The sequence below is a fragment of the Gadus chalcogrammus genome, chromosome 21 (genome assembly GCF_026213295.1).
Source record: "Gadus chalcogrammus isolate NIFS_2021 chromosome 21, NIFS_Gcha_1.0, whole genome shotgun sequence".
Lineage (NCBI taxonomy): Eukaryota > Metazoa > Chordata > Actinopteri > Gadiformes > Gadidae > Gadus > Gadus chalcogrammus.
In genome coordinates, this window is record NC_079432.1 from 5945066 (window position 1) to 5969894 (window position 24829).

General features: G+C 44.6%; 1 protein-coding gene and 1 long non-coding RNA gene across 9 annotated transcripts in view; both read left to right on the forward strand.

The window, feature by feature from the left end:
• LOC130375053 (uncharacterized) overlaps positions 1-5293 on the forward strand; it is a 6300-nt gene extending 1007 nt beyond the window's left edge. Inside the window, exons 2-9 of one of the 7 annotated variants that reach the window (XR_008893719.1) lie at positions 1-2835; positions 3050-3138; positions 3455-3575; positions 3730-3810; positions 3907-3985; positions 4059-4169; positions 4432-4547; positions 4733-5293. The exon at positions 1-2835 is cut by the window's left edge and continues 719 nt beyond it. This is a non-coding gene — a long non-coding RNA (uncharacterized LOC130375053). Of the gene's footprint in view, positions 2836-3049; positions 3139-3454; positions 3598-3705; positions 3811-3906; positions 3986-4058; positions 4170-4405; positions 4548-4732 lie in introns of all 7 variants that reach the window. The other 6 variants (XR_008893724.1, XR_008893721.1, XR_008893720.1 and 3 more) reach the window with 6 other exon arrangements.
• A 1203-nt stretch (positions 5294-6496) lies between these two features.
• papola (poly(A) polymerase alpha) lies at positions 6497-18876 on the forward strand. 2 transcript variants are annotated; one of them, XM_056581329.1, is made up of 22 exons: positions 6497-6700; positions 7322-7492; positions 7731-7797; positions 7907-7988; positions 8108-8217; positions 8317-8370; positions 8476-8587; positions 8911-9000; positions 9882-10020; positions 10137-10209; positions 10460-10580; positions 10958-11042; positions 12694-12747; positions 12992-13111; positions 13545-13654; positions 13989-14101; positions 14283-14434; positions 14742-14955; positions 15304-15441; positions 15697-15750; positions 15860-15904; positions 16053-18876. In XM_056581329.1, the coding sequence occupies exons 1-22, from the start codon at positions 6693-6695 to the stop codon at positions 16146-16148; spliced, it is 2208 nt and encodes a 735-aa protein (XP_056437304.1). In that variant the 5' UTR covers positions 6497-6692; the 3' UTR covers positions 16149-18876. The 2 variants fall into 2 exon arrangements, with proteins under 2 accessions (XP_056437304.1, XP_056437305.1); XM_056581330.1 differs by having other exon boundaries at positions 16056-18876.
• Positions 18877-24829: the final 5953 nt, after the last annotated feature.

Genomic DNA, 24829 nt, shown 5'->3' on the forward strand with positions numbered 1-24829 from the left:
CTCCACTGGGTGGTCTTCTGAACAGATGACCTCCTTCCTGTCCTCAGGCTGACTGAAGCTGCACCGTTTGCATCTGTGAAGGCCCCTCATTCAGGAAACCACTCAACTATAAAGACATGACTTCAGAGATGTTGAATCAACTTGGGACACTTTTTGGAGACGCCAAGCATAATCCATCACCAATGTGGGACGCCACTGAAGAATGTTGTACATAATTTACGTCTCTGGAGACATTGGTTGTTCTGTTATGGGTGCCCTGGCAGGAGAGCTGGGGGGGATGATGGAATGTTATTTGGCATGAGGTTTTTACCCTGCATGATTGTTTGGCCTTTTATGGCTCTGTGGTGTGTGTGTTTGGGTTTGACATGAGATGGAAGTTTTTTGACCATCGCTAGGGTTCTACTGTGTTTGTGTATGTGTGTCTCCCACTCACACCTGGCATGGGGTTCTGCGTGCCTGTCCTGGGTTCTTTGTGTGTGTGTGTGTCCGGCTTGCTTTGACAGTGATAATGTTCATACGGGGGTCTGTGTGATTGGCTTGGGATATTGGAATGGTCAACTAAATCATACCTGATGGACGGTCACACGTTTACTTAAGGGCCTCCAGTAGACATGAAGAGCCCTGAGCGACGCTCCGGAGCGAGATCCAACACACTGGGCAGGAAGGAGAGTATCCAACTCAAGTGTAAAAGGATGCAAGCGGCGTGTTCAGATCAGTGACTTCAAACTAGGACTACACCAATCAGGATCAATGGAGGATGGACACCAAAAGGAATTCCACAAGGAGAGTCTGACGTTGGAAAGGGACCTAAATGGATATTCAAGATGACCTTCAGACCTGTAATGAGACGGCTCTTCCTATCTGGCTGGATTGATGGAGAGCCCTGTGGATCTTGTCTTGCTCTCAGTTGCACGTCTTCTCAGGCTGAACTGTATTTGTTTCGGACAGGACTAGCTGGATGATTGGTTCCCTTAAATCAGAACCAATCCGGGAACTCCAGCTAGTGCGCTCTTCGAGCTGAAGTTGTGCTCTTCAGCTGAGGACGTGAGGAAACCTTCACCGGGGCTTCAAGGTGTAAAGGGGAGAATGTTTCAAAGTGTTCCATGGTACTCTGATGAAGACCGTTGTTGTGTTTCACTGGCTGAGAGGAAGAACCCACACATCTTCCTCTTGGCCTTTCTCCTCTGAGAATCCTGGCGCCATCTTGAAGGACATTCCAGCTCATGTAACTGATGTCACGACAGATTCTCAAACACTTGGTCTCTCCTGAGGGGCGTGTCTATGGAACTGAAGACTTAAGACAGCACTGTATCCCAGCATGCATCTCTGCTCACTCAGACCACACCCCCATGAGTAGGATGCAACACTCTAGTGATGGAGATGTAGAGTTTTATAAGTAACGAGGGAGCAGACTAAGGTGATTAGACTGTAAATCTTTAAACCATGAAGATGGTTGGATAGTTCAGGAATTGGGCTTTTTATTATGGGCAGTCCTTTCCCCTCAGATGCCCACTTCTCTCACTGGAGCTGTACATGTGTTGGCTGGCTGGCATGATTTGCTGTTGGTGATGAGGCGGTCAGGGTGACGTTGCAGGGCTATGGTCGGCTCTCTGTGAGGTCAACGTTTAGATTTGCTCTGTATGGTTTGTACCCTGAATAATCTAGATAATTGTAAAATGTAGACAGTTTTGTATTGAATGATTTTAGGTTTAAAGTTGTTGTGGGACGTACATGGTAGTTTGGTTCTTCTTCGTATGGTTTTGAGTGATATAACTTGTACACACTGGGTGCATAATAATGTAAAGGTACATTTAATAGTATTAATGACCAACAGCAACAAACAGATCTCCTCAAGGTAAGTCTGTTGGCTGTATTTTAATGAAGACCATCGCTGGACTTCAGGATCTTCCTCCGTTCAGCTCAAGGTGAGGCACTGGTTCTGTTTTTTCATTGGTTGGTTCCGGCTGGAATGTTCGGATTCCAGTCGGACGGTTTGTGCTTCCCGCCGTGGAAGGTTCTGAGTGCGGTAGCTTGATTTAGTCCCAATGGTTAGCATAGAACGTTGTAGTCTTGACAACCATAAGAAACCACCTGGCAGTTAGTTGGACGTGAGTCCCCTGAGGGAATCTGGCGGAACGTTGTGGATTGTATTTGCGTAACCTCGAGCCGTTGCCAACGGAAACAATTTTTCAGTCGGTTTCCATTGGGAATTGTTGCCCCTATCTTAAACAACTTAAGTTTGATATTAATTACATACTGACACGTACGTCGTACAATATGTTGATAATTTCCGATGGTTGCGTCGTACTTTTAACCACGATGACGTTGCGGGACTCTCACTGCGTACAAAACAGCGTTCTACTTGCGGGCCCATTTCTGACCATCGGTGAAGGCTGAAAATCATTTCAAGGTGGAAGATAATTTGACATTTCTTCAACGGAACCCAGCACCTGAATATGGCTGAGTATATTTGATTTAATATCGATACTGCTTAGTGTTCTTTGTTACTTCAGCTTTTGTACGTTCTAAATATCTGCTGTCATTAATTGCCACAGAAGTTAAACCCTACCCAATGGTATGACGTTAAACAACGACTTTGGAGTGCAGAGTTGCCAACTGGATAATATAAAAGCTAAAATAATGGCCGTCATTCCCACATGTTACAGTAGAAGATACTTTAGAACTGTACAAGGTTAAAAAGGTAACATGTAGTTTGTCCCAAGGTGTCTGCCTCCTCACCCAGAGCAAGACCTCCACCTCCTCACCCAGATCCAAACCTCCACCTCCTCACCCAGATCCAGACCTCCACCTCCTGTCAGAAGTCCTCCAGAACAGGTCAGTGCATGAGTAGAGTCTTCTCGGGTCAGTTTCAATGCATGGCCTGAACCACTTCTTTAAACTTGTTTACTGCTCAGTCTTCATTCCCAAAAACGGGATGCTCATGCCTGGTCTCAAGTCTTTTCTGGCCTTGAGTTATAAAATAATAGTTCAATTAATTGTGTAACTTGGTTTCGGATATATCTATCTCTATCTCTATCTGCTGCTGTAGCTGAAAGGCGAGGCTGGGGACCGGAGGCTTGTGGTGCCAGGTCCGGACCGGAGGCTGGAGACCAGGGGCCTGCAGCACCGGACCAGAGGGTAACCATCACCAAGCTCATCTGAAACACTAAAATCCACAGTAGTTTAGGTCTGGTTTTTCTTATGACTTTAAATCTGTTCCAAGCTGTGAGTTAATTCATACGGGGGTTATGCAAGAGTCATATGAGCCATTAATGTTACTAGTGCTGCTACGATCGTAGTGGATGAATTGCTGAACGTGACAATCTGCAGACGTTGTCTAATTTTAAGTGTTTAAATTTGTCTTCCATTTTACAAGTGAACCTCAGATGCAGGAGGTGGGGTGTGTTGCGTCCCCAGGTGATTTACTACTGAGACCAACTGTGTTTGAAACCAGACCAGGAATCCATGGCTGAAGGTGCTGATGGAGGAGCCGTGATGGAGGAGCCATGCTGAAGGCCCTGGGCTGGTGGAGGAGCTGGTGGAGGGCCTGCCTGGTGAATGACGTCCGTCGTGGGGTAGATGGAGCTTGACTCTGAAGTGATCGTCACACACTCTGCCACCTCTCGTAGAATACTGCTACCACAAACTACCGGCGTTTGTACCATATATACCAGACGACTACATCTGTTTTACCACTTGTTGAAGCAAGACTTCCGCTGTTTGTTCCAGACCAGGACTCTGTCTGAGGAGAGCTGCTGGAGGAGCTGAGACGCTGGAGGACGACTAGGAATCGACCAACAAGGATTCCTCGTAAGTTTGTATTTACTTACATGGTTGACTTAAAGGGCAAAATACAGCTGTTACGTTGACATGTGTTGATCAACTACCACTGTGTTTTCTTACTAGAACGTGTTTCTGGAGCGGAGGCGAGCTGGTAGGGGAGCCGTGAATCTGGAAGATGACCATCACTCTACCAACAAGGATTGTAAGTTTCTGTTAACCAAACAAACTGGAAATAAAGGGCTTAAAAATAAGATGAACTAGATGTTTGTTACCAGACTTTAGGGCCAGACTCGCGCTGTTTGTTCCAGACCAGGACTCTGGCTGAGGAGAGCTGATGGAGGAGCCAAGACTCTGGAGGACGGAACACTCCACCAACCAGGATCCTCGTAAGTTTGCCTAAAATAAACAGAGTGGACTTGTTGTAACGAAGGATTAGTTTGTCCAGTACAAGTTAAGGCATACTATTGTGGTTTTTTACCAGACAAACTACAGCTGCTACTTTGTTACGCGCCATTAGAGCCCAACTACTCCTGTGTTTGACCTTACATTAGAGACAAACTACTATTGTGTTTGTTACCTGATATTAGAGCAAACTACTCCTGTGTTTGTTACCTGATATTAGAGCCCAACTACTCCTGTGTTTGTCAGGAATCTGGAGGACTGATGGAGAGGCCATACATCTGGAAGGCAAATCCTGAGGACCACCAGGACTCTACCATCAAGGATTCCTCATAAATGTGCATTATCTGGACATAGTGGACTAGGTAGGGGGTTGGGAGTTCAACCCTCAAACCAATGGCGCCGGGTTCAAGTCCTCAGAATACAGTAATGCGTCCTTGAGCAAGGCGCCCTAAAGCCTGCCTGCTCCTTAATGACTTATCTTTGGTTCAGATAATGTTGCATCTTTTGAATATTGAACCTAATCATTGTCCTTGTTTGGTCCGGGCAGACGCACCAGAGCTGAACCTCGCCTGATCCTGTTTGGTCGGGGGTAGACACACCTGCGCTAAACCCGCCCTGATCCTGACATCCTGCTAGTCCCGTCTCCTCAGTTCATCTGAGCCTCGTCCTCCAGAAGACCTGCTGAGCTCAGCAGTCTGAGGCTGATGGATCAATGACCTCCAGTGGGAGTGATCTTCTTGACACCACCATGTAACCGTGTGCTTCCACACGCCTTTCCCTCACGTCTGTCACTAACCTCACTACTTCACTACTCTCTACTGCTTCCTCTTTTCTTCCTTCTCTGTGGTTCAAACCTTTACACTAAAGGCGCGTCTTCCTGCCCTCAGAGGGTTTAGCGTTAGGGTTGAGAGTCAGGGTTTAGAGTCAGGGACAGAGCTGGTCAGGGAGGACTGCTTTTACACAAACCTCTTCACTTGCTTTCGGAATGGTGGTGACATTTTGAAAAGAGTCATTTGGGAAAATGTTTTCCTCTGCTTTCCTTTACAAAATTGTATTAAACTTCTGTCAAGTGTTTTTGTTTATATAATAAAATCCCACATTGACTTCTACATGTTTGTTGCGGTTCATTTAATTGTCCTTTAACTTGGTTAATGTCAAGCTAAACTCCTGCAATACATTTAATTGTTATTCTGCAATGTTCACATAATCCATTTTGTAAAAATATGAAACCTCCATATTACTACTAAATTCAAGCCTGTTCATGTATTTAACAATGTACATACTGCCCCGCAGGCCATTCCCTGCTTCTACAACACGTTCAATCCACCAACCCGTCTCACATCAATGTACTATAGCTACGTTGGTTCAAACGGAAAATGTAGTTTGGTGTGAGACGGTTGTCCAGCAGAGGGAGCTGTCATACACCTTAATTATACAGAAATGTCTGTATTTACATTTTAAAATGTTCATGGGCTGGTCTAGTTTGTCTGCAAATAACTCAGCCTCCAGAAACAGGATTGGTCGAAACATATGAAGTGAAGGAAATAAAAGCCCAGTTCACCAGATCTGAGGTCAGCTGCGGTCAGATTTTGGAGCATGAATGCATTGAGCTCGGAGGACGGCAGGACGCGTGTTTACCTGGTCGATTAGGCCCTGAACGCAGACCCTGAACCCAGACATCCTAATCACAGACCCTTTGTTTAATTAGACCCGATTATAATTTTTGGGTTAAAAAAAAAAAAAGTAAAAATATTTATAATTATTTATAAGTACTAGCCTAGTCTAGATAGTCCTTCTGGCAAGAGAATAAACAGTTTAAAAACATAACCTTTTTACCACCTCAAGTGAATTAGCATATCCTATCCCCAGTCAGATGTGTGTGTAAAGTCTGTCTCACTTGTATTCATTTTACTCTGAAATAACTTGAATGGAACTTTAGACATTTTGGGATAAGCAGCACAGCAGTCAGGTAGCTATTTTAAGCTATAATAAATTGCGCATTTTGTTTATTTAGGTGAAGCATTATGAAAAAATGTTCATGCAAAATAAAGCATTGAATGGGATGCTTTATTTTTCCTTTTCCGTCTGGGCTAAGCCCCGGATGTTTATGAAACCTAGAAACACCCCTGGCTTATGGAGTGGACCCATCAAAAACTAATTTCACAAATGCATGTTTTTGCAATCACAATTAGGTTGTTTCAGTCATTAGCCTGTGACGTCAGTGGGGGTGGCAAGTGGAATCACGTGACAGTACTTGGACGTTGGATGTCCATGTCCTACAAGCCGCAGCGAGACATTATAGCCCACGTGGGCGGTGGGGGTCACGTGACGCGACTACGTGAGGCAGCGAGAGACGCGGCTGCCCGCGCGCCATGTTTAGCGGAAAACAAAAGGTCCAAATTCCCATGCTGAATGTAATAAAGAGAACCACTTGTTCGGCCCATGAGAAATAACGACACGAGAATGACAATAAATAGTTGGAACGGTTGATTTTTTTTTTTACCGCCATGCCTTTGTAAGTGCCTTTTTTTTCCCTTCTTTGAATAGTTTCTATGATTGAACGTATAGCAGACATGGTACAGGGCCTTGTGTGTGTCCATACACACCGAGCCTGAGCTAGTGAGCGATAGCATGTTTTGAGGGTCGTTGAACCCGCATTTAAGTTGAGTCTGGGGGGAAATCAGTGCCGCATAACTGGGTCTCAACGCGCCCCGCAATGTGTTAATGTTATCCAAGCAGTAAAATGACACCGATACTTTCAATGGTGGAGTTGCTATTGACATTTTTGGCTAATGTAGACCTTTTCGCAGAATGCAGTTTTTGTTATCTTAACGTTAATGTTTTATACGGTTGAATACGGTGCAATAAGGTTTCGGAACTCTTCTGGATGTAATACGAAGTGCCTTGGCTGTTGCGGTCCGGGCTGCGTTGTCTATAAGCATCACTTTGTTTGTCATCACACGTAATGCATCAACACAGACGCCGGGGGTCATGAATTACTCATACTACTACACCCCGCCCCGTTTAAAACACCATGCGTTCACTGCACTCTAATAAATATGTTCCACCGGAACCTTCCTTTTTTTAGAGACTATCTATCTAACACGTCTTTCTCTGTCTCTTGTCTCGCTCTCAGTCCTATCAGCAACCAGGCTCCAGCCTTCCAGCAGACCCCCAAGCATTATGGGATCACGTCTCCCATTAGCTTGGCCCTGCCCAAGGAGGCTGACCTGGCCCTCACCCAAAAGCTGACTGAGACCTTAAAACCATACGGGGTGTTTGAGGAAGAGTTGGAACTTCAGCGCAGGTATTTGCACCGGCTGCCTGCTGGAAATGTCAATTTCCCTTATTAATAGGTATTTTACAATAAGGCTATTTTTTAAATGCATGGAATTTAAAAGTAGGTGTAGGCCTTTTTTTGTAGGGGGGGCAGGGAGGGTTGTGTTAAAGCAAATTCTTTGATTTCATAAAATAAAATTGTTAATACTCGAGGGTATGTTGTTTGTACATTGACATGTTCATTTAACCTTTTTTTTGTCCAACAGAATTCTGGTGTTGGGGAAATTGAATACACTGGTGAAGGAGTGGATCAAAGAGATAAGTGATATAAAGGTACAATGCTTTTGTGTGTCTACATGATGTGTGTGTGTGTCTACGTGATGTGTGTTTGGGTATGCATACTAAGCAAGTAATGCAATGTTTTATTTATTTTTGTTTGTAGAACCTCCCCGCATCATTAATAGATACAGTTGGAGGCAAGATCTTCACATTCGGATCCTATCGCTTAGGCGTGCACACCAAAGGTACCCGCATTTAATCCTCACTCAAAAACGTTTTTGGTCAAACTCTTTTAAGTAAAAGTATTTTAGGAAGGATGTCGGCCACTTCCTTACACCCATGTGGATCTCCCTCCTTCTGACAGGGGCCGACATAGATGCTCTCTGCGTGGCCCCCCGGCATGTGGAGAGAACAGACTTCTTCTCCTCTTTTTATGAGAAGCTCAAGGAGCAGGAGGAGGTCAAAGACCTGCGGGTTAGTTACATAAACTATCTTTAACTGCAATGAGAACAGAAGCTTTCGAACCATCTAGGCCTGTTGACTCACGCTGCCACTCGTCCCCCTTCTGCGCAGGCCGTTGAGGAGGCCTTCGTCCCGGTCATCAAGCTAGCGTTTGACGGAATTGAGGTACTTTTTAAAGCGTCTTTCTCGGCCTTCCTTGCGCAGGGATTTCCCCTGGTTGGGTCAGGATCGGAGTAATCATTGTGTTTGTTTGTGTCTTGACGATTGTAGATTGACATACTGTTTGCGAGGTTAGCGCTGCAAACTATACCAGAGAACCTTGACCTGCGAGACGACGGGCTGCTGAAGAACCTGGACATCCGCTGTATCAGGAGTCTGAACGGTGAGGGCAGCATAGTAAAAACAAAAGTTGAATGTTTTAGGTGCGCCTGAACCGAACAAGGCAGAGTGAACCAGGTACTCTCGGTCGTCCCGTTCCATATGGTGATTTGTCATGTGCCGCTCACCTCTGAGATTCTAAAGCGCGTTAGCAGTGTACTGCAGAACAAGCAGTGTACTACAGAACACGTGCGTTGACCGTCTGCACACTTCACGAACGGCACATCATGGCGACTCTAAAGTCCCCTTCTGTTTCTATCGCCGATGTCGTTGGAGAATCGCCATGGTAATAAGATGGATTTGTTTTCTCTCCTGTTCCCTTAAAAGGCTGTCGGGTGACGGATGAGATTCTCCACCTCGTGCCCAACATCGGCAACTTCAGGCTGACGTTGAGAACCATCAAGCTCTGGGCAAAACGTGAGTCCAGTGTGTTTGTTGCTTTGCTAGCTTGCTCGAAAAGGGGAGCCGTGTTGGTTGGTGGTAGTTCTGGTGGATTTATTGGTTGTGGTTTTAAAGACAATGGTTCTATTTATTTAATTTGTATTTATACTGGATACCCTGCAGTCCCAATATGCATCCTATCACAGTTTATAATTTAAGTAATGTGGAGGAAAATAGTGATATGTGTGGTATTTGTTTGTGATTATTGTGATGGCTACATTTACCGTCAATTCAAGCCATTTTCAACGTCAGTATTTGTTCATACCAACTAACGACCATGATTTGAGAAATGTAAGCCATGGTCACTCTTGGTTTAAAGCATTTCACTAGCTCTACAACCGTGGTCGCTTTACAGACTGGATAGGTGTAGAGATGATTGCTTCCTTGTTCTTTTACAGTTCAGTGAACATCATGTAAACACAGACGCCATTGACCTGTGTTCACTTTCGTTCAAAACAGGATTAGTCGGTGCGCGTGTTTCGTTGCATTCTTTTTTACGCCAGGGGAAACAATAGCCTGTTGCCATGGTGACTTTTGTTTTGCTTGGCATTCGCTCTGTGAAAACCACAGGCCAATCACTGTGTGTGTTGGGTTATTTGGCCATTGCTGTGCAGCAGAATGCTTTGGCATTACTATCATTGTCTTGCGTTCGTTGAGGCGTTAAAGACCCTCCCTTTGTCGTGGCTTTTCCAGATATGTCATTACGTTGACTATACGCCATCACCTCCTAAATGTGTATTTTAAAATTCCCAAGTCGCTCTTTTGTTCTTCCTCCCCAAATCTGTTCCCACTCAAACAAGAAGACCATAAGACCAGAAGCACTAACCGCATTCTGAATCTGTATCTGCTTATTACAGGCCGCAACATCTACTCCAACATCCTGGGCTTTTTGGGTGGTGTTTCCTGGGCCATGCTGGTGGCCCGAACGTGCCAGTTGTACCCCAACGCGGCAGCCTCCACCCTGGTCCACAAGTTCTTCCTCGTCTTCTCCAAGTGGTGAGCGGCTGCACTTCTCAGTGGTCACCAACGAAAGTCTATGGCGATGCTTATTTTTTGTTTTGGGGGGACGGGGGGTATTTATTAATTTGCTCGTTATGTGTTCCTGTTCCCAGGGAATGGCCCAACCCAGTTCTGCTAAAGCAGCCGGAAGACTGCAACCTCAACCTTCCAGTGTGGGACCCAAGGGTAACTGAACTAAAATAATAATAATTTACAATGTATAGATTGACGACATACGTAAATAGAGCCTCTTTGAGCGTCGCTTTTTGAAATCTGTGTGGTACGCTATGAAGTACACCTGTTCACCTTTACAGCTTAGTTAGTCCTTCTTCTCCGTGACAAGGTACAATTCCTTCTGCTAATGCATGTCAAACCTAACCTAATGAAACCTAACCTGTGTGTGTGTGTGTGTGTGTCCGTCCCCCTCCCTCCCCAGGTGACTCCCAGTGACCGGTACCACCTGATGCCCATCATCACCCCCGCGTACCCGCAGCAGAACTCCACATACAACGTGTCCGCCTCGACCCGAGCCGTTATGGTGGAAGAGTTCAAACAGGGTCGGTGGTCCTTCTCCCCTTTACCACTAAGGGGCGCCCTTGGCCCTCTAACCCTTCAGAGGAAAGGATGACCAAATCTGTAGCAACGTTGATATGTTCTCTTACTGTGGACCGGCCTCTATTCAAATCTAAAAATATATCTAAATATCAATACATTTATATCAAAGCTCTAACTTCCTGCTTTTAAAAAAATATGAGGAAACTAACATACTGTAATGGTTTGGTTGAACACATCCCTGTTGTGGACCGACGGGTAATGATTAGTTCTTATCGCAGCGGCTCATGTCGTGCATCTCATGTGAACGGGGTTTGTGGTGTGTCGACTCCTGTTTGAACATGCTCTTCCTTCCCTCCCCTCCCCTGCCCCCGCCCAACAGGCCTCGCCATCACGGATGAAATTTTGCAGAATAAAGCAGAGTGGTCGAAACTATTTGAAGCACCAAACTTCTTTCAGAAATACAAGTATGTATTAAGCTGCTTATCCTGTCGGACACACATGGTGAGATTAAGATATTTCAATGAAGATGCTCATTCCCCTCACACGCACAAACGCACACCATTGTCTAGTGTATATTTATTAATATATAAACATCTATTTAGTCTTTTGCACTGCACAGTGTTTTATTTGTGTTTAACTTATTCTATTGGAGGTTTTGAATAAACACCGTAGTCTCTCTGATAAGGCTTCAAAGCTTCCCTGCCTAAGAGCCTTCTGAGAAACTCAAAGGATCATACAATGTTAACTTCAAGCATTGCCTCCATTCCATTATCATACAAACACCTTAACTGTAAGCACTTTATATATTTGATGTTTTGTATTTTAAAATAATAAAAGGTAGGTACTTGGTTGTAAGCATTCCTTTCAAATATTTAAAGTCCTGCTTTCTTCATTCCCCCTGTGCCTTTATCATATTGTATTCCGAAATAAAAATAAAATGACCTAGTTCACAATTTGCACCATGTATTTCTTATTAGTCTGATTTTTAATAGTCGTTCTCCTCTCCTTACTGTATCCATACATTTTCAAGTTAAAGTGAATTTGTTGCAATTTACTTGGGGATCCTAACCTTAACGCATTCCACAGCAATTGACACCTCCATGGATGGATTTTGCATGTTTTAAACCTTGGAAGTCTTAATGTTAATTCATAGTTCCACAAATACATCCTTTCCTAATGTCTACTGTTTTGTAAAAAAAAAGATGGACACTAGTATTTTTTTATTTTCCTTTATTTATATACTTAACTACCAAGGAGTTTGCATTACTTTAGCTCAGCCCAAAATTTGTTTTAAGTTGAAACTCTACATTGAACGGTGGGAGCCCATGGCCTTGGAGGATGTTTGCCTTGATGCCTTAAGCAAACTCTGGCAGAGTCTACCCCAGAGCTGTGGCCAGCTACGGTAGCTCCTTCCCTGGCCCGAGTCCTGGCAGAGGAAGGGGACATGGCACCAGGAATGAGGATAGTCTGATCCAAGCAATGTTTCCAAGTTACATGGTTTTAACTTTGAAAAGAAGCCTGGATTGTCAGAACCTTGGATTTGTTGTACTGTGTTATTTTAATAAATATGTTGTCTGTTCTGGGCTCTATATATTTTTTTCTTTTATTTTTTACTTGGCTTGATGGATATCCATCCTTGTAATCCCTGATCAATAATTTGGATATTTGACACAGTATGTCTTTATCTGGCATGGGACCTTAAGTATATATTGATCAAGTAAATAAACTGCATAATAATGCAGTTGTGCAACCTACTTTTTTCTTGTGTACAGCAAAGTAGGGAGACTAAAACCTCTATCAGCCATGGTAACTATTTGTATTACTCTGGAGTAAATCCATTGGACGGGAATACAAATCCTGTCACCGGACAATACGAAGCACACCACCTTCCTCACGCGGATCCATCACGTATCTGTGGCTATTTTTGTACTTTGAACATTAATCGTAAATGCATGAATAAAAATAAATGGACGCCAAGTTGTTGATGGGACGGTTCAGGGTTGGGCTTTGATCTGTGTTTGTGTGGAGGGGATCTGGGTCCCCTGGAACCTGTGCATTATCTGCGCTCTGTTTCTCTAGGGTGTAATGGTATTGTTCTGTCTCTTATGTTCCAAGGCATTATATTGTGTTGCTAGCAAGCGCGCCGACAGAGAAGCAGCACCTGGAATGGTGAGTACGGCCGGTCTGTCGGTCACTAAATGAATGAGGGCATACGTAAGCCCGGGTGTGAGTGAAACGAGCGAATGAGGACAACTATTTACATATTCTCGTATCTCTTGGTGAGACTTTTCTGTGTGAGGATGTTCTGTATCTTTAAAGCAAGATTTTTTTTTTAGGATGTATATTTTGCAAGGTTGACCTGGGAAAGGTTTTTTTTCGTAATCTTTCTTTGCTCTGGTTATTTTTCTGCCAGGGTTGGATTGGTGGAGTCCAAGATTCGGATTTTAGTCGGAAACCTTGAGAAGAACGAGTTCATCACGCTGGCTCATGTGAATCCACAGTCCTTTCCCGGCCCAAAGGAAGGCAATGACAAGTGAGTATAATCTATACTGAACTCTGTCAATGTTGAATGTTTTCCTTAATCTAGTACACCCCCCTCCTTCCCCCCTACTGAAACCTGCGTATCTCGTTTCATCAACTCACTTATGTACTTCGTTCTTTCCGATCTTTTGTTGAAAACGACTTACCTCGTGTTGTGATTCCTATCTTTGGTGGTTTTTTGGATTGTTTATCGCATGCTTTGATTGTTTTCAGCTTCACTTGTCACTTCTGTGAAGCTTGAGAACAATCAATCAGTCACTTTGCATAAAAGCGGCTGCTAAATGACTGTGTAATGTTCTGCGTGTTTGTTTGGTTTCATTATACTGGTGATGGTACGTGGATCATTTTACAATGGACCGTCTTGGTGTTCACAAATGTTTGGGAGCCACACCATCGCATTGTTTTCTTCCCTTATCTCTTTTCAGAGAGGAGTTTAGCACGATGTGGGTTATCGGCATCGTCTTTAAGAAGATGGAGGGGTCGGAGAACCTGAACGTGGACCTGACCTTCGACATTCAATCCTTCACAGACACGGGTAAGGAGCAGTTATTGAACTGTGCCAAAAACGATTTAATGCAGTCTGGTTAAGCAATCTTGTTTATTCCAAATGAGCACGTTATATCAGCGTTGTTGGTAGTGTTTGACTCTTGACTGAAAGGTTGCGGGTTCGATCCCCGACGTCCGCAGTACACCTGTAGGCATGCTTGAGCAAGTTGCCTTGCCTTAAGTTAAAACATTCAACTTAATGTACGTCGCTTCGGATAAAAGTAACTCCCTGACAAACTAGCAAATTGTACTCTGTTTCCATCTGTCTCCTTACCCCGTCTCTGTCCATTTGTGTTCGTCACCCTCCTCCTCTTCACGTACAGTGTACCGACAGGCCATCAGCAGCAAGATGTTCGAGCAGGAGATGAAGATATCGGCCATGCACGTGAAGAGGAGGCAGCTCCACCAGCTGCTCCCAAACCTGAAGCGCAGAAAGGTATCTCATTAAAGGAACTCTTTTGCATCTCTTCAACTTAACGTGTCAAGCTGAAAGATGACATCCGGCGAGGACAATTGAACTCGTCGCCGCTCCTCGGATGTGTTTCCTAATTGAGACGCGTTCACTACACGCGTAAACTCGTCGGTATCATCCGTCTCCTTTTGACTTTGTGCCGCAGCATTCCACGGAGAGCCTGCGTCAGATGAACGACAGCAGTCTGGACATGTCGATCGACAGCGACAACAGCATGTCCGTCCCCTCCCCAACGTCCATGCTGTCTTCCACCCCCTTCAAGGGCCCCCCACTGGGGCCCCCGCCCAGTCCCCTCGGGTAGGGGACTTCTCCATTTAGTTGGATGAAGCACTAGTTGATTGTTTATTCTGTTATTTCTGTGCTGTTAGTAAGGCTGTTGCTATCAATTAGACAGACATGATGACATGAAGGTTGGAATAGAAATGTAGTAACTTTATGTGACTTTTTTTTAATAAAAGCCATATGCTGGACGTTTATATGAAACGTCTTACATTACGTATAATCTCAGCAATGTCATCCCACATTGTGAGTGCCTTGCTCTACCAGTTTGAGTCATAACATGAGTTGATGTGTTTCTCTCCCTCCCGACCTTATGTTATTTCAGTCCTGGGCCCATCACGGTCTTCCATGTCGACGGCCAGCCAAAGGCCGAGGTCGCAGTAGTGGATGGGTCGAAGACGCCCGGGGTCCAGCCACGCCCTTGCATCACCCCAGTGCCCGCGAGCCAGACCCCCCCCCCAACCATGGGTCCACCGGCGGCCAAGAGATCCGGCTCACCCCTGCCAGAAACGGCGGTGAAGAAGCTGAAAGCGGACGAGGTCTGAGCACTCACCTTTGTGGTTTCTAATAACACTGTGTTGTTGATGTCTCGGATGTTTCACATATGTCGCTAAGCCCCTTTTTACATTTGTGATTCGATGCATAATTGTCATTTACATTAACATTTAGCAGACGCTTTTATCCAAAACGACTCACGATAAGTATCTTTTTCCTAAGAAAGATAAAGAACAATATATTGCTGTCGGTACATTGAGGATGTTCATAAAAACAAGTGCCATGCACATACAATTTTAAACCGTTATATAAACTGAAAAGATCTAGTGAGGATAGGAAGGTTTTGTTAAATCGTTCATATGATCTGCTTTGGTCTTTGGGTTTCCTTGCAGAATTCAGCCACCGATGTCCCTGGGAACATTGAGGAGAGCGAGGCAGTCTTCAACCGCAGCGAGAGTGATCCAACATCGGAGAGAACTTCCTCCCCTCCGCTGGAAGACACCACAGCAGAGACTCTCCCTGTGAAGGAGGTGAGTCGGGACTTGGCTTTCAGAACATAGAACTAAGCCAGTCCCTCTGGAACTCAAAACCTATAGCCTAACCCTTTAGAACTCAGAACTACGCCAAACTGTTTAGACTTTAGAACCAAGCCTCTAGAACTTAGAACTGAGCCATACCTCTTTCACATACACCTGATGTATGTTTAGGGTCATTTCTTAGCTTATCCTTAAGGTCTTTCATGCTGGATTTCCTTATTGTCTGACCCTGTTCGCTCCTATTTCTAGGACCATGTTAATGATGAAAGGCAGGAGGATGAGAACATGGCTGTTGAAACTGAGGTACAGAATTGGGCAGCCAACTAAAGTTCATTCGCTTTCAAGAATATTGTTTGTGTCTTTTTTAAACTGATTGTGAGGTGTGCTATACATTTTTTATTTTATTTTACAGGATACAACACACAAAGAAGAATTGAAGAACGGAGACGCAATTAAGGTGATATTCATTTACTTTCACATTATGGAATGTCGTTACAATACATCATGCATGTAAAGGTGTGCAACAGCGGAAACTTAGTTGGGTGAAATACTGTATGTTTTTTATGTGCCTAGTCTGACTCTGCGTATTTTCTTTCCCCCGTCAGAAGACGTCCACAGCTGACCTGTCTGACGTGCCACTGATCCCTACCAACCCGATTTCTGTGGTGAAGAACTCCATCAAGCTTCGCCTCAGCAGGTAGACTCCCGATTCACAAGGCAAGGAACGCCTTACCTAAACCTCCCCACCCACCACAACCACCGCCACAACCTTTGCTCCCTATTCTGTGTCAAACGTCCCCTTAATGTTCTCGTCGCGGACACACAGAGTAACGGATAAACAGAAGACCCGATCTGCCCGCGATATCAATCGCCTGAAGTCAAACTGCCGAAGTTAATTTAGCCTGCTCCATGCGGCCAACGCCACAAGGGGGCGATAAAGAACTTCCGCAGAACTCCCCGACAGCCTACTCAGAACACAACGTAGCCCAGAGGAAAGTTTCTCTTAATAAACTCTCCCTGAGATGCGTTTCACATCCACTCGCTCTGAACTCCTCCAAGCACACAGGGTGACGGCGCAAAGTTGTGTACATACGAGAGTCAAAGACACATCTTCCCAATCAGCCAGCCCTTCCTTTGTTGTTGATCTCTCCGGACTCTGCAAGCAGGGGGGGGGGGGGGGGGGGCAGTTCGGGAGCCCTTATGTTCATGTCACATAGCATGAGGAGTACATTTGCCTTCTCCAGATGCTGTTGATTTCAGTTTTTTTGTTATTACCTTCATTGTGTTAATTATGATATCAGATAATGACCCAAAGCAGCGGCCTGTTGGTTATTGTTGTGGTTTCTTCAGCAAAGTTATCCATCCACAACATGTTAGCATTTCCTTTCCTGCTCTTGTTATCACGGGACTTTCTGGAAATGATTCATTCAGATAAAATAATCTTTTGTGAAATAATTTAAGGCATTTTTTGTGATCTGGGAGATAATAAGTTGCGTTTTTATTACCACGTGGGCTGCACCGAATCAACACACACACACACATACAAACACACACACACACACACACATACACATACACACACACCATTAATGGAACTGGCTCAGGTTTGAGAACACCACTGACCAAAATGCTGCTTACCTCAGAGGGGACAAAAGGCACAGACCCTAGCAGTGTGCAACACGATGTCTAACCACGTGCGTTAAAATGATCTACTGTCGGGTTCAAAATCCGCCACACGTTGTTTCCTATGTGGCGAATAAAAAATAATAATCGTTCCCATGCGAAGTTGCTTGAGGCTCATTGGAAACATCCTTACGATTAAAGTTCTTTCCCGCTCATTTCAGTTTTTTGGAGCGCTCTTTTAATTCAAACGCAACCGTTTTTTTGATGGTTTGATAATGATGATGCTGATGATGAAGGTAGTGGCACGCTAGCACGCCAGTTAGCCTGCTTCTGAACACGCGGACAAGACGCGTGGAGATAAAGGACATCAACAAGGCAGGAGGGCATATTGGAGGCACCTGCTCTATCAGATGGTCCTCGCCAGGAAGACAGTGATCAGGGTGCGTCCCGGCGCAGGGTCTGATTAGCCAAACGTCTCGTGGTTGCTTCGGAGCGTGAGTTTCCGGATCATTAATATGTACATCTGTTGTACAGTAACAGTAGGTTTTTGGTGTTTTCTGTCTTGTACAATAGCATTAAAAAACAAAAAAAACGATAACAAGATTATACTTTGTGTGGAATTTAAGATGTGGAGTTTAAGCCTTGATGGGGTTTATTTTGAATGTGGCATTAATGGTCTGAACTGAATTGCGAAAATGTATCGTGGCATAGGTTTGATGATTATTTTTTTCCCCTTTACTTTTGCTTGCTTAGCATAACCAGAATTGAAGATTAAGGACTATCAAGAAGGTTAAGAGTTTAGTTTGGTTAAACAACACATGCTTGTTATTTTGCTGTATTAAAGTAAAAAAAAAAAATGTCACTTGTTTTTTTGTTGTATCAACATTTTTGGCTCTGTCTAAAATGTGTGTATGCTAGTCGAGTGGAATATGTTCCCTGAATCAGATCTCAGACCAGTGTCATCCTATGGTGCATAATTCTAGAACATTTTTCAACAAAAAGCATACAATTGTTCCTCCAATGTTGCGTTTCCGTTCGACTTTTTCTTAAGGACGAAGTATTGTACTTTTTTTTCACAAATAAAGGTCTACAATATACAAAGAAAATTGTGAAAGTAGTCCACATCTTCTTACATCTCACCCTGTTTTAAAGTTGCACATTTCCATACAATTGAGCTGCAGAGTTGTTCAAAATCGGGGCGATATAAAAGCCAGATGAAAGCGCTGGAATACGCATTATCAACTGGGGGGATTTCTGTCAGACGAGACTCCCGTACGGCAGCTCAGGGAGCAGACTGATAACATGGCCTAGTTAAAGGTTTTTTGTTGTTTGCATCCCAATCCGGTCAAAATTTCCCAAGACGTAGCTTGTAAGAGTGTGTATGTTGTTGCTAAGGAACAGCCATTCCCGCTCCCTCACTCGGTGGTCTCCTTATGAATATCATTACAGATCCCTTTCCAGAGAAGCCAAGACACCTTTATCCTTTCCAGACCATATTTATAACCGTTTCTGGCTCTTGGATACGGTGAGGGGATGGTTTATCTTCATATCTGTGCTAGCTTTGTCTGTAGGCTGCAATATATTCACTGCCAAATGCACTTATGACACCAGATTTTAAAGTAATTTCTTAGACAGAGGAGTTGATAAACAGATTAGAGGGCCTGCAACTGTTGTTACCCAATGCTGCTATCGTTCCAGCCCCACACTACAGACCCGCCATCCACCACCAAAAGTACATACCGTTAATGGCTCTTCTGCTGCGTCATTAATCATGGACAAAATTAGGCCTTGGTCCAGAGGTGAATCCACGGGGGGGGTCCTATCCAGGACGAGGGGTTCCCCGAAGAGTTGTCGCCCCTTTTACCCCGGCAGAACGTTCTCCGTGTGGGGCACAGGCCTAGGGCGTGCCCCCTTGTCCTCCCACTGGGCCTCCATCTGCTGTTGAGGTGGTTATATTCCATATTGATGGGCAGACAATGGGTTTGTGACACGAGTTCTCATGAGTGGCGGTTCCGTCCGGGCCTCTTAACTACCTCAAGAACCTCACAGTTGTAGCCGGCAGCGTGCCAAGCCTAATGGAAGGCCTGGTCCTGCCTCCTCATGTGGTCTGGGAGTTGTAGTCTACAGATGGGTGGTCTGGTGGTAATTCAAGACATGAGGGACAGTCATTCCTGGCCTGTTTCTCGAGAGCCTTTGATAATGGACCGGTACCATTAATAAAAAAAAAAAAAAAAAAAAAAAAAAAAAAAAGGGGAACAATCTAAACGTCGTCTTTTTGAACGTTAACCTCGGTGAGAGCATGTCCGCTTGAGCTATCACACCTGGCGTGCAGGCATGCCGTAGTGTCAAATGGACCAGCCCTGCCGGGGAGTAACCTTGAGAAGCTGTCTTATGACAGGGACAGCGTTGATGGCAGTGACCTGCCTCCGGTGGGGCCCCGGTGAACACAGCGCTTAACACCAGCAGCCTGTGTCACCGGCTGGTTATGAGTCACTTTTGGGGAACCCTCGCTCTCGAATGTCTGCCTCTATGACTTTTACGTTTCCCACACCTGTCCCCCCCCCCTCGAACTCCCTTTTTAAGCCTCAATGGTTTCAAATCAGAGCCACTGCAACAGTGCGTCTGTACCTTCAAAAAAGGGGGGAAATGCCACATTGTGTGAAGACTAGATATGAAGGTATTATCTGTCTGGTGTGGCGGAGAAGTGTCATGGCGAACTGATCGTGCTCATCAAGGTGTATGTCTGTGTGTTACGTACATCAAAATACATATTGCTGAACAGCTGGCGTAGTCCGGGCTGTCAACCGATTACTTTTAGTGGTTATTGATGGCAGGTGGTTTTTCGTATTTCTGAAAGCACAGCATGCAGGCTCAAACAGGATGCATGAGGAGGGATCCTAATGTATTTTGATTTGGAATCAATTCGTTCAGATCCAACTGATTCAGTGGGTTCAATGATTCAGTCGGCTAAGCCAAAAGGAGTCTTCCCTATAAATTGAGTACACAAAAGAGGATTTGATCGGTACGCAGGATCCTGGATGTAAAATTAATGGTTGGCACTTAATTAATAACAAGCTCAAATTGTGCTTGCCGTTAATTTGCTGTTGGTGCAATGCTGATGCCAAGGTATATACCGCAGTTTTCTCTCCTTTTGTTTAAATGTTTGTTTATAATCACTAATCTAAAGGTGCAATGATTTACGATTGCTTGAGAGGATAAAAAAAAGGAGGCAGCCTTCAACTATTGACATGCACCCAGTTTAAAAGCGACTTAAAGGGTGTAATTGAGGCCCTACTACAGACACCATAAACACAGCCTGCGCGGACGGGCACCTGTGCCAAGAAGCGATGCCCAGGATGGCTTTCGGCCAGTGCCACTACCCTCTCTGTCTGCCTGGCACTGAGGCTAGCTACCCGCTGGTGAGGAATTAGAAAGCCATTAAGGAGGACAAACAGCAAGATGGCAGCCCCCCCCCCTCCTCCCCTCCTCCCCTCCCTAACTCGAGATGTGTCTCAATTTAGAGGAAATCTGAAAATGATTTATTTTTGCTAATGATTTTATTCACGGTGCTATTTTAGGTTATGTTTGCCTTTGTGTGGAGTAGGCTCTTGTTGAAGTGTTTTGACAAGCATGTGATGTGGATTTGAATACCAAGGAAAAATAAGATACATTACTCATCACTCATCAATTCAAAAGAGTCGGCAAGACGATGGGATTTATATCTGCTGTATTAATCCAATGTTCAGCCTAGGTTGTATTTACAACATTGGCCAAAGAAATGCGGTGATTTAATCTACCAGGAAAAATGAGACGAACCGGCAATCTCTAATGCCTAGCTCACACCACAGCTATGCTGGGTATTATTACAATACATTTGCGCTGTACACAACATTAATCCCATGCCTTTGCACTCTCCAACCCAGAGAAAACTGGAGATAAGTTGAAAGTGATGGTTCGCAAAAGCTTACGAAACCAACTGAGGCCACTCGTTCTGTGAAATGTTTCCACTGGAGATGGATACATAAAATAATCCAGCAAATGACGTACAACGTATTATTATAATATAACAAATGAGTAATTATTTAGAATTCATTGTATATTTTTTTTAAATCATGATATTCATACCGAAAGGTCAGACACATAAGTTCTCCCATTTTGATCCTGAAACCTCTGAATCCCCACATATGAATGAACACACGTGGGTTTATCATAAAAACAAGAGGACCTAGATGGATAACCGTGTACAATCCAACTGCGTTGAAGACTCTCACTACATTAGCGTCCATGTAAACCCAGCAATCAGTATGAAAAAGGTATATATTCACCTTGAATCAGACTAATGCGCTGTGCGTGTAAACGTACTAAATAACGATGCCTCAACCGCTAAAAGTCTGGTGGTTGATTTCTTGTCGTGGCCCCTTATTCTCAGTAGGGGGCTCTCTGTTTGCGACCACCTTCAGCAGATGAACAGTAGCAGGGGGGCTTGCCACTCCCCATACGGACCCCTGTTTGCTGGTCACACTTACCCTTCACACATTCTTGAGATACCTAATTAAGACCTTCATATGCAAATGAGGCGAGTAAGTCGTCTCCACAGCTGTGCGGGGCTGGCGAACAAACTCTGGGGGTTCATTCAAAGGGCAACGAGGCCTGGGGTGTTTGTTTTGGAGGAAGCGGACACGGTAATAGTTCTGGGGGATGGAGCGTGCCATAAACAAGGGGCTGCCCGGGAATGGGGTCTAATCCCTGGAATGATAGGAAATCAGAAGGTAGGGTTGACATACGGGAACAAATATGGAAATTGTTCGATTATTTTTTTATTTTTTTAAGAATGTTGTTCGAAAGCGGAAGCAACGAAATCCGAAGTAGCAGTTCATAAATAAGCGCTGATATGTTGAGATGAAGTGGTGTTACCTATCAGGAATTTCTTTATTCCTGAACGCAGCGGTCGTTGTTTCGCTTTAGAGAGTTGGTCTTCGTGGGGGGAAGCTGTCATTGCTCCAGCGTAAGAATAGGATTCTGCTGAAGCCAGGGACTTCAGCAGACCGTGTAGGAGTGTGAGCCAAAGAGTCTCAATTACACCCGTGGTCTTCAAACGTCAAGTGCATTACAGCGCCATGCAGACCCTACTTGTTTAAGAGGTCAAGGCATACACGTTGGTTTGCCAGATATCCCGAATTAGGCCATAACTCCTATCCCCCCTGCATTCCCCAGTCAGGGAGATTGTAATGCCTTGTACTCCAAGGTTCTCCATCTCAGTGAGTCATCGACACATCAGTGACTCTGATTGCACAGTCAATTACAATTTACCTTTCATGTGCTTGGAATAGAAGAGAGAGAGAGAGAGAGAGAGAGAGAGAGAGAGTGTGTGTGTGTGTGTGTGTGTGGGGTGGGGGGGTGGAGGGTAGGAGTTCATCCATGCATTCAAAACTTGTGCCAGCCAAGCTTCAACCAGAGGTGAAACCACCCAATGTAGGCAAGAGACGGGGGGATATTGTTTTTTTAATATCGTATTTTTTATTTTTTTTACTGTGGATAATAAAGGTTAATAACAGTTCTTTCCTATGTCATATTTGACATGACCAGTCATCGCAGTAATTACAATCATTACACACCAAAGGATGTCTAGTTATCCCTCTTAAACACGGGCCACACAAAGGAAATCAATTATTCAATCAGAGTTCCACCATTCATCCCTGCCTGAGTTCACTTAATTTTGGGCCTGGGTGAATCTGCTGCAAATAAGCCGCGCGACCGGCAAAGAAAAGATGGAGCAGGCCCCTAATTTGTAGCCTTTCAGACGGTCAATCACTTTTCAAAGGAATGCAAGCTTATTCTGACAATCAGACAGACGTGAATGGGAATGGGTTTCATCTGCTACTTTACATAAGTTATCTGGCGATAAGGAGGGGGTGAAGTATCTGACGGTGAGGAGAGAAACAGAGAGAGGGAGAAGGAGAAAGAGTGAGAGAGAGAGAGAGAGAGAGAGAGAGAGAGAGAGAGAGAGAGAGAGAGAGAAAGAGAGGGAGCGAGAGAGGGGGGAAGGAAAATAGAGAGGATGAGGGGGAGAGAGAGAGAGAGGCGATCATGCACCCCCTCATCCACCCCCATCCCTCTCACCACCCCTCTCTCTGTTTCCTGCCTTTCTGAGCCCTCTGTCTCCCTTCTCCCTCCCCTCCCCTCCCCTCCCTCCCTCCCCCTTTCACCTCATCTCTCTCAGCCATCCTCCGCTTCTCGTGTGGCTTGTGCCCACTAGGATTGGCAGCATGTAATTTAAGAGCATGGGCACAAAGACCAAATGCCAAGCCTATAATGGAAGCGGGATGTGTTCTGATTTAAATGGGCCGCTGTGCACGGGGTTCAGGGCCTGTAATTAAGATCACTAGGACAAAAGGAGGAGAGACAGTCTCACAATGCATCCAGGACCTGGCTGAAGATGTGGGTGAGGGAATATCAGCTCCCCGCACCAAAAATAATTTAACTTTCTTTTTTTTTCTTTTTTTTTCTTCATTTTAAGGGGTCACCGACGCTGTTCGTATAGCGACAAGAACAAAGTTTGATGGAGGTTGTGTACGCGTTGGAGGTGGTTGTGCACGTGTTGATATTATATTCATATATATGCATGTATGTTTATATAGATGCCCTGGTGTTCTATGGACTATCTAACTATTTGGAGATGATAGTTAGTTTCATTAGTTGTTGGCTTGGCTTCAATCTGGTGAAGTTGTGGGACATTCAATTGAAATTCACCCCGGTCATGAGAAACTTAACTGTCTCTGTAAGAGAACATGATTCCCATGTATCCATCTAAGTTAAGTGCTGCTTAGAGAGAGAGGTAGAGAGAGGGAGGGAGAGAGAGAGAGAGAGAGGAAGAGAGGGAACGAGAGAGAGAGGAAGAGAGAGAGAGAGAGAGAGAGAGAGAATGAGAGAGAGAGAGAGAGAGAGAGAGAGAGAGAGAGAGAGAGTTAGAGAGGGAGAGAGTTAGAGAGAGAGAGTTAGAGAGAGAGAGAGACAGAGAACAAGAGAGAGAGGGAACGAGAGAGAGAGAGAGAGGGACCGCGAGAGAGCGAAAAAGCAAGAGAATGAGAGAGAGAGAGAGAGAGAGAGAGAGAGGGAAAGCGAGAGAGCATGCCGAACACTTGCAACCACGACTCCATCAGCATTCTGGTGATGGCAATCGGATCAATCCGAGCGATGAAAAGACTAGAAGTGGCCTTCCAACGGGATGGAGAGCATGCACGTCTAGCCCTCCCCAGCCTCAGCTCTCCCTCCATCACTCCCTCCTGAGCGTGATTCCTACACTTTTTCCTGCCACCGGAGGACATACTTTAGGTCCTTGTGCTCCGGGTGGCTGTGTGTTCAGACCTTTTTCCGTTTAATTAGATTTGTTAAAACAATTTTTGGAGTGCTTTATTGGGTAAAAGCTCTCAGGGGTTAATATCCGCAGAACACTTCTCTTCAGCTTCTTTTCACCAATGGAGCATAAATTATTTAAATTATTCAGAATTGTGCGACCTTTTATCTCACCCCCTTTGAAGGCAGCAAATTAAAAATGCAAATGGGCTAACTAATTAATATGCAAATGTATTCATTCCCAGTTAACAATTAGCAATTAAACCTGCAGTGTCTAGAAAGAGCACTGACAAAATTAGCAACTTCATTTTTTTTCTCTCCATTGGAAAAATAGACGGTCCAGAAAAAAATGGATTGACGAAATGACTTTTACTGACAACCACCTGCCTTGATGTAAACAGAATTA